This window comes from Cornus florida, unplaced genomic scaffold (assembly GCF_030987335.1).
Source record: "Cornus florida cultivar Cherokee Brave unplaced genomic scaffold, ASM3098733v1 CherokeeBrave_3.0.0_Hap2_Chr08, whole genome shotgun sequence".
Taxonomy (NCBI): domain Eukaryota; kingdom Viridiplantae; phylum Streptophyta; class Magnoliopsida; order Cornales; family Cornaceae; genus Cornus; species Cornus florida.
The window spans coordinates 49,827,501-49,836,243 of NW_026775578.1; the positions used below are offsets into that span (position 1 = coordinate 49,827,501).

General features: G+C 33.5%; 1 protein-coding gene across 11 annotated transcripts in view; it reads left to right on the forward strand.

Annotated features, from left to right (window-relative positions):
• The window catches only part of LOC132271681 (uncharacterized), a 7,738-nt gene extending 795 nt beyond the window's left edge, over nucleotides 1-6,943 (forward strand). The window contains exons 2-6 of one of the 11 annotated variants that reach the window (XM_059773134.1): nucleotides 415-724; nucleotides 1,386-1,425; nucleotides 3,681-5,309; nucleotides 6,194-6,246; nucleotides 6,338-6,466. In XM_059773134.1, coding sequence (XP_059629117.1) covers nucleotides 560-724; nucleotides 1,386-1,425; nucleotides 3,681-5,309; nucleotides 6,194-6,210 — 1,851 coding nt within the window. In that variant the 5' untranslated portion in view covers nucleotides 415-559 and the 3' untranslated portion in view covers nucleotides 6,211-6,246; nucleotides 6,338-6,466. The other 10 variants (XM_059773123.1, XM_059773124.1, XM_059773129.1 and 7 more) reach the window with 10 other exon arrangements.
• The last annotated feature ends 1,800 nt before the right edge of the window (nucleotides 6,944-8,743 follow it).

The window sequence follows — 8,743 nt, forward strand, 5'->3', positions numbered from 1 at the left end:
GTCAATTTTGTTACTTTTGAATTCTAATTGAGATAAATTGGGTTAAGAAAAAAATTCATGATTGGAGATATGACTTTTAATTTTGAAATTACCAGCTGTTGTCATCAAAATATGAACTTTATTTATTTATTTATTTTTATTTTTAATGTTGAACATTTATGTTGTAGGCTTTTGAATGTCACTGAATTTCTTCCATTTTTTTGCACAAAAATTTCAATTTGAATTTATTTGAATTGGAGTTGTGCATTTTGTTGTGTATGGATTTGGCTGATCATAAAGTGTTATTGTATTTTGAAATAATGCTCACAAACTGCGCCACCATGCTCTTTCTTTCACTAAAAGTTTGGGCATTTATTTTTCTGCCAATATTTGGAAATGATAAAACAAAGCTGAAATTTTGTTCTTGCTTGACAGGACTTGGAAAGGTTGAAGTGTATTGGGGATAGACGTTTGCTAGAAGTTAATTTGGTTCACTCATTTATAATGAAGGATGGGAAGAATATAGAATCATACATCAGCTATATCAGCTAGGATTAATCAGTGTTTCTTATAAACATTTATGAGAAAGAAACAATTTAATAGGAAATCTGACAGTCAAAAAAGGCACTTCAATCCTTTTGGATTGAATTTGAAGAAATTAGGAATCCTAAGACCTTTTATTTTGAAGAGGACAGGTTCAAGTGACAATATTAGGCCATCACCAGCATTAACAACCCACCAGGAGGTGAAACTTTGTGATTTTTTCTAAGACTGATAATGTAATGTCAGATAAATTGCCCCTTCTCTTTGAATTTAATTCTAGTTAAAATGTTTATTTGGTGGTCTTTTTAGTTCAATTCTTACTTTATGCACTTCCAATGCCACTATTGAACTTCATTATATGTACACTGTTTTGAGCGTCTTACAAAGTTTTTTGGAGTAAAAAAGGCGGTGTGATATTTTCACACTCCCGAACTTGAAGCATATAATTCTATTGCTCACATAAGATTTAAGTTCTAATTTAATCATGTGCTGATACATGCCAAGCTATTTCATTTTATGACGATTCTGGATTATTTAATATCAGTAGCATTATATAGTAAGTTGCTGATCATTTTTTTTTTAAAGAAGAAATGTATTTCTCTTGTAATTATGTTGCTAGAATTTCTGTATGGTTGAAGGTTGTCGGTGCTTGTGAATCTCAATTGTTGAATGCCTCATTTTCATCCTTCAAGATTCCTTAATCAGTATTGTATCCCATAATTTGTTGCTGCTACTGTAAAGCATTCTCGTCCATTTTTCTTGGGATGATTCTTGGGCTTTTTCATCTTCAATTTTCTTTGTTTTTTCGGTAGTTCACAGATTTCTTACAATTGTTCATTTATTTATGTAGTCTTCTTGTTCAGGTCACTGTTGAGAACAGCAAGGCGTCAACGTCATCAGTAAGTACGTGCATTATGAATTTCTGTTGTAACATCAACTGTGCTGAGATGTCATGTCTTGAGTTATTGCTACGATATGACTTTATGACTTACCATCTGCATGTTAGTTGGTATTATCTGATTTCTATAACTTTTACGGTGTTGAGTTTGGTATTATCTGATGAGCTGTGATAGACATCTCCAAACAATTTCGAGATATCCATTACAAAATAGGAAAACGACCACGTCCCTTACAATTTTATATCTCTTCAATAACCTGCCAACCGTGTCAGCTCTGTCTCTTCTTTGTTGGGGATTTGCAGAACACAAAACAAAGAAAGTATGAAAGATAAACATGTATGAATCTTTAAAAGATCTAGATTTGTTGGTAAGGAACTGGTTTTGGTCCCACGAGGTCTAATTTCCTCTACTGATCAGTTCTCCAAAAAAAAAAGAGGAAAAATGATGTTGAATCCATGTCAAGTGTGATGACGAACATAAGATTAATATTGAATTGAAGTCTAATAATGATTTTTTTTGGTAAACTTAACAAATTTAGATGAGGGAAAAAATTAGGGTTGTTATATATACTCGAGAAAATGTGTTAGAATTGTTAAGGGGAAGTGGTAGCAGCTCTTGCATATTCTGATTAGTCTTAAAATTTGCAATATCTTATATGGATAGCCTCTGTTTGAAAGCAAGGATTCACGATGGCACCACCCTTTGCTGTTAATGACAAAATCCACGGCTGTGTTTTTAATCCTTTGTTTGAGGCTCATGATGGTGGAAATAGGATTTTAGTGGGAAAGCGATTGTATCAGATTTAGTTATTACTCAAATCTTAAACTCACTCACATATGACTGACGCGTTAGCGGCCATGTCATTCAAGTTCCATAACACGAAAATCATTCCTGAAATACAGCATTTTCCTTATCTGATTTCTGTAACTTTTATGGTGTTGAGTTTGCACAGATTTCTTTTGTTGTAAGTTTGTCGTTACAATTTGAAAACTAGTACAAGGTTGAATTGTATAAAATTTAGAGTCATCTTGATTACTTGCTTGTGGAATTACGATCCTCATTCTAATATATATATATATATATATATATTTGGGTGAATTGCATTAATTCCTCGACTTATAGCTTTTGCAGTAAACCCCCCAACAACAACTAACCAGAGGGGGTGAACAATTACTAAAATACCCCACCAAGTCAAGGAGGGTTTTATGCAATTCGCTTAATTGTGTGGATTTAGCTAAAAGAATGTGTCGGTGTTTTTTTTTTTTTTTTTTTCTTTTTCTTCCTTAAATAATAATATTTAAACTTATATTTTCTGTTACATGCATCACCATACTTTTAATTAAAGAAAAACATAAAAAAAAAAGAATTAAAAAAAAAGTTAGAGTTATAATTTCATCTACATATAAGTTCAAATCTTACATGTTTACTCGTATTATATATTATATATACCGTTATTATATTATTTAAAAAAAATTATTTTATACAATGCGTATATACCATAAGTATATGAGATGGACATTTCATCAAACAATTAGATAGACAAAAATGAATTTTTATTAAAAATAATAATTGAATGGCATAAAATAGTAGGCTTTTCTCTCATTTTGTTTGGTTGAATAGAAAAATAATGAAGAAAAGAGGGTAAAGAATATTTCAGGATTTAACTATGCTAGACATATGCTAAAGAAATAACATGTAGTTGCACTCACAACTATGAAATTTTTTTTTTTTTGATGTTTAATTAAAAGTATGGTCATGCACGTAATAGAAAATATAAATTCAAATATTATTATTGAAGAAAGGGAAAATCAAACAGTATATTTTAACTAAATTCACACAATTGGGTGAATTACATAAAACCTCCCTTGACTTGGTGGGGGGTATTTTAGTAATTGTTCACCCCCTCTGGTTAGTTGGGGGGTGAGGGGTTGGCAAAAAAAATTAAAAGGAAAGTTTTTTTTGTAGCTGTTCATTTTTTTTTTTTTCCTAGTTGGGACTCACACACTGCCTCCACTGAGGTTCGAACCCCTGACCTCCCTTTGGAAAGTAGGAGCCTTGTACCGCTAGGCTACAGGCTTGTTGGTCAATTATTTTGTTTCTTACTTCGAATATTCATCATAAAAACAAATTAAATGGCCTCAAATTTCTGATATAAGTTTATTTTAATGTCAAATAATCAATAAAAGAAAGCAAAAGATAAACTGTAACAAAAATACTTGTAATTTATAACATGTTGGTTGTTTGTTTATTTTCTGGCAGTGGTCCGAGAAAAAGATGTTTGTTGGGAATATGCCGAGAAGTTAGATGGGAACAAGGTGAGATGCAAATTCTGCTTTAGAGAATTGAATGGCGGCATTAGTAGGTTAAAGCATCATTTGTCTCGACTTCCCAGTAAAGGTGTAAATCCATGTAGCAAGGTAAGGGATGATGTTACTGATAGGGTGAGGGCTATAATAGCATCAAAGGAGGACGGCAAGGAAATTTCTACTATTAAAAAGCAAAAGGTAGCAGAACCTATATCTCCTGTAAATATATCTGTAAGCAGAGCTCTTATGTCTATTGAGGCAGCATCTCCAGTTGCAAAAATTTTTCCTTCTATTTCACAAACAGGCCCTTCCTCTGGAAATGACCAAGAAAATGCAGAGAGAAGTATTGCCCTGTTCTTTTTTGAAAACAAGTTGGACTTCGGTGTAGCCCGTTCTTCATCTTATCAACTAATGATTGATGCAGTAGGAAAGTGTGGTAGCGGATTTAGAGGTCCATCTGCAGAAACCCTAAAAAATACATGGTTGGAAAGGATCAAGTCTGAAGTGAGCTTACAATCAAAAGACATTGAGAAAGAATGGGCTACAACAGGTTGTACTATAATGGCAGAAACTTGGACGGACAACAAGTCAAGAGCTTTGATTAATTTTTTAGTTTCATCACCCTCAAGAACATTTTTTCATAAATCAGTTGATGCATCTTCATATTATAAAAACTCAAAATGCCTTGCTGATTTATTTGACTCTGTAGTTCAAGATTTTGGCCCAGAAAATGTTGTGCAAATAATAGTGGATAATAATCTCAACTGTACCGGTATAGTTAACCATATCCTGCAGAACTATGGAACTATTTTTGTGTCTCCTTGTGCTTCCCAGTGTTTGAATGCAATCTTAGAGGAGTTTTCAAAGGTTGATTGGGTGAATAGATGTATATTACAGGCACAAGCTATTTCAAAGTTTATATATAATAATTCATTGATGCTTGAGCTAATGAAGAAGTTCACTGGGGGACAGGATATCATTAGGAGTGGTTTCACAAAGTCTGTTTCCAACTTCCTTTCGTTGCAATCTGTATTGAAGCAGAGGTCAAGATTGAAACATATGTTTACCAGTCATGAGTTTTCCTCAAATTCACTTGCAAATAAACCACAAAGTATAACTTGTATTGGTATTCTTGATGATAGTGATTTCTGGAGGACAATTGAAGAGTGCGTTGCTGTTTCTGAGCCTTTCCTTAAAGTGCTGAGGGAAGTGTCTGGAGGAAAACCTGCTGTGGGGTTTATATATGAGTTGATGACCAAGGCCAAGGATTCAATAAGGACATACTACATCATGGATGAGATTAAATGCAAGACATTTTTAGATATTGTAGATAAAAATTGGCAGAACCAACTCCATTCGCCTCTACACGCTGCAGCTGCATTTTTGAATCCCAGTATTCAATATAATCCAGACACTAAATTTATTGGATCCATAAAAGAAGACTTTGTCAGAGTTCTAGAGAAACTACTCCCAACGCCTGAACTGAGGCGAGACATCACTAAGCAAATTCTATCATTTACAAGGGCTTCAGGGTTGTTTGGTTGTAACCTTGCAAAGGAGGCTATAGATACGGTCTCACCAGGTATGTATATAGTTTTATCTTATTCAACATATCGGGAGATCAAAACTTTTACACTATACATTCTTTCATGAGCACTTCTCACAGACTGAGCGGAATAAACACTATTTTTATGAGCAGACTGTTTCCTCAGCATTTGTTGAAATCACCATATTTTTGCCTATCAAGTTATATCATGATGTAAAAGGGTTCTCATTCCTTAGTTATAACACTTTTCTATCCTAGGTGGAACTTCCTTCAGATATGTTCCCCAGTTTCATATCAGAATCAATTAGAACTCGCTATTCTATCATATGACAAGCTTCAGTTGGAATTAAATTCTCAAAAGTTCTTTTTTTTCCCTCACAAATATTTGAATAAATATATGGATAACCTAATTTTAACTCCTTTTAAAAGAACATGAAAGTTTAAATAACTACTCCCTAATACTTCATCTTCTTCACATGTGTATGGAACAGCTGCAGGCATCTTTATTCTGAGCAAAAATTTAACTTTTCGGTTCTGATGATAATGTAGATCGTTGGAGTGTCGCTTACAAAAGTCTCCTTTATCTTATATCATTAGTAGGTGGAGTTCGGATTTATAAAATTTGCGAAATTTTATTATCTTAATAATAGTCTAAAATTTTCACATACATATTCATGCACATGCTTAAACGCCCTAATCCTGCATTGGCCTTCTAAGTTGTTGGCGCTGATTTACTGAAAATGGTAACATGCAAATTACTAAATATCTTGCATTTTCTTTTAATTATAGGCATATCATGTATAGCTTTATGCTTTTAGCTGTGATGTTAACCTGTGGTGTCGGGTTATCAATTGCAATTTTAGGCTTTAGATGAGTTGAGTATTGGTTTCTACTGAATTCTTTTTACCTGTGCATTACAGTTGGGCCTAATTTTTGAAGAATAGTGTGTGAATACACACGTGTAATTGTGTGGGTATGGGTACCAATTACTTTTTTTTTTTTTTTCTCATAATTGGGTACCAATTACTTGTTTGAAGTGTTAACAGATTGCTTATATAATATAGGGCTTTGGTGGGAACAGTATGGTGATTCTGCACCCACATTGCAACGAGTTGCCATTAGAATACTCAGTCAGGTTTGCAGCACTTCTACATTTGAGAGGCATTGGGGCACATTCCAGCAAATCCACTCTGAGAAGCGGAATAAGATTGATAAGGAAACATTGAATGACCTAGTCTACATAAATTACAATCTCAAGTTAGCAAGATCAATGAACTTGAAGTCCCCAGAAACAGATCCTATTCAAGTTGATGACATCGACATGACTTCGGAGTGGGTAGAGGAGAATGAAAACCCAAGCCCCACTCAATGGCTTGATCGATTTGGTTCTACACTTGATGGAAGTGACTTGAATACAAGACAATTTAGTGCTGCTATATTTGGTGGAAGTGACCACATATTTGGTTTGTGATCATGCAATTCTTAAACTTCACATGTTGTATTAAATGTGTTTTTTAGATCATGTTTGATAGGTTGTTAGCAGATTCTCTTAGTATGATAATTGTTGCTTCTTATTGGAGTAGATGTAATATGTAGTTATGCTTAATAGATATTGTCTTGCCTTCTTTTCTGTAAATAGATGTGTTGCACACAGACTCCGATTCTGTAAATATGCTTCTCCTTTTATTTTATTTTATTTTCTATTTTTTACATTAAAGGAAATAGCTATATACCTGATTATTTTTAGTGTGAAGAACAATAATGAGGAACACTAATACAGGGAAGACTAGAAAAAAATTGTCAAGCTTTTCTGTTGTCTAAAGATGCTATTTGGATTTTTCACTTCTTTATTGAGTGCTCACTACAGCCTATGAAAAGCTTTCCTTTTGATCACTGTGTTATAATGACTTTTCTTAGATCTTTGCACCAAAATATATCTGGGAGAGTGATTATGTTCTGTGGTCTCCTAAATGACTCTTCTCATATGTAAGAATCATGTATAATGTTTTTGGCTCACCAATCACCTCTTTTCTTAGCTTTAATCTGATTTGCTTTTAACAGGGGCAACAAGAATCTTCATCATGAAATACCAGATATGGTATAATTATGGAATTTATTCTTAATTCTGCAAATCCTTTTTCATGAACATTTGAACAATTTTGCAGGATTTTAGAGACAACTATGGCGGTGTGTGGGTGCCTCCCCCAGGAGTATTCTCCCCAGTTCTGGTAGATAAGTGAAGGAAATGTAAGTTCTACCTCTTGCATTGCCTACTGAATAAGCTGCAGTACTATGTACTCCTTACATTATTATCATATCATCTTGTGGATGAAATTATGTATTAGTTTCTGGGCTCTTTTCTTCTTGTGGTAATTACAAGAAAATGCTATTGTATATGATATGTAGTGAACTTATGGATATGTTAAAAAGGAGAAAAAATCGAAGTAGCTTTGCCTCCAAGAGACCAAATGGAAAGGTGAAAAGGCTAGAGAGATTGGTGAAGGGTACAGACTCTTTCGTTCTGGTGGTAAAGATAATCATAGGAATGGGTTAAGGGCCTAAGGCATAGCGGTAGACCAGTATATAAGAGGTAATGTCGTAGAAGTTAGAAGACAGAGATAGATTAATGACTATAAAAATTGTTTTAGCCACTTTAGTGTTAAATATAATAAGTGCCTATGCCCCACAAGGAGCATTAGAAGAGAGCACAAAAATGATATTTTGGGAACCACTAGACTTATTTATACAAAGTATAACAAGGCATTAAACAAGGATTCATGGAAGATATGGTTTTAGGGTAAGAAATGAAGAAGGATAAACACTTTTAGATTTCGCAAAATCATATGATTTAGCCAATTTTTTTATAAAAAGAAAAAGAAAAAAGAGAAGAACATTTAATAACGTTCCAAAGTGGTTCAAGTAAAACACAAAATGATTATTGTCTGTCTCAAGAGGGGAATGGAACACATGTAAAGATTGCAAAGTAATTCCCGGTGAGAGTTTAACAAACCAACATTTGCTATTAATATTGGATCTGTCAATTACGGGACTTAAAAGTTGAAAAGCAATAAAAGGCCAACAAACCATAAATGTGGAAAGAGTTGAAAGGGGATAAAAAGATAACATTTAAAGAGTGACTTGTACAAGGAAAGCAATGGAATTGGGATGAAATTATAAATATCGTATGGTCCAAAATTGCAAATCATATTAAGAAGGTAGCTAAGGAGACTCTAGGAGAGACCAAAGGTAAAAAATTTATCAAAAAGGAAATATGGTGGTTGAATGAGGAGGTACAATAAAATGATCAAAATAAGAGAGAGAGAGAGAGAGAGAGAGCAAGAGAGCTCTAAAGAATGGCAAAAAGAAAGAAAGAAGGATCATTTAGAAAAATAGAAAAAAATTGAAAAGTGAATTGAAGTGGTATAAAAAGCTAAAGAGAATGCACTAATAGTACTCCCTCCATCTTAGAA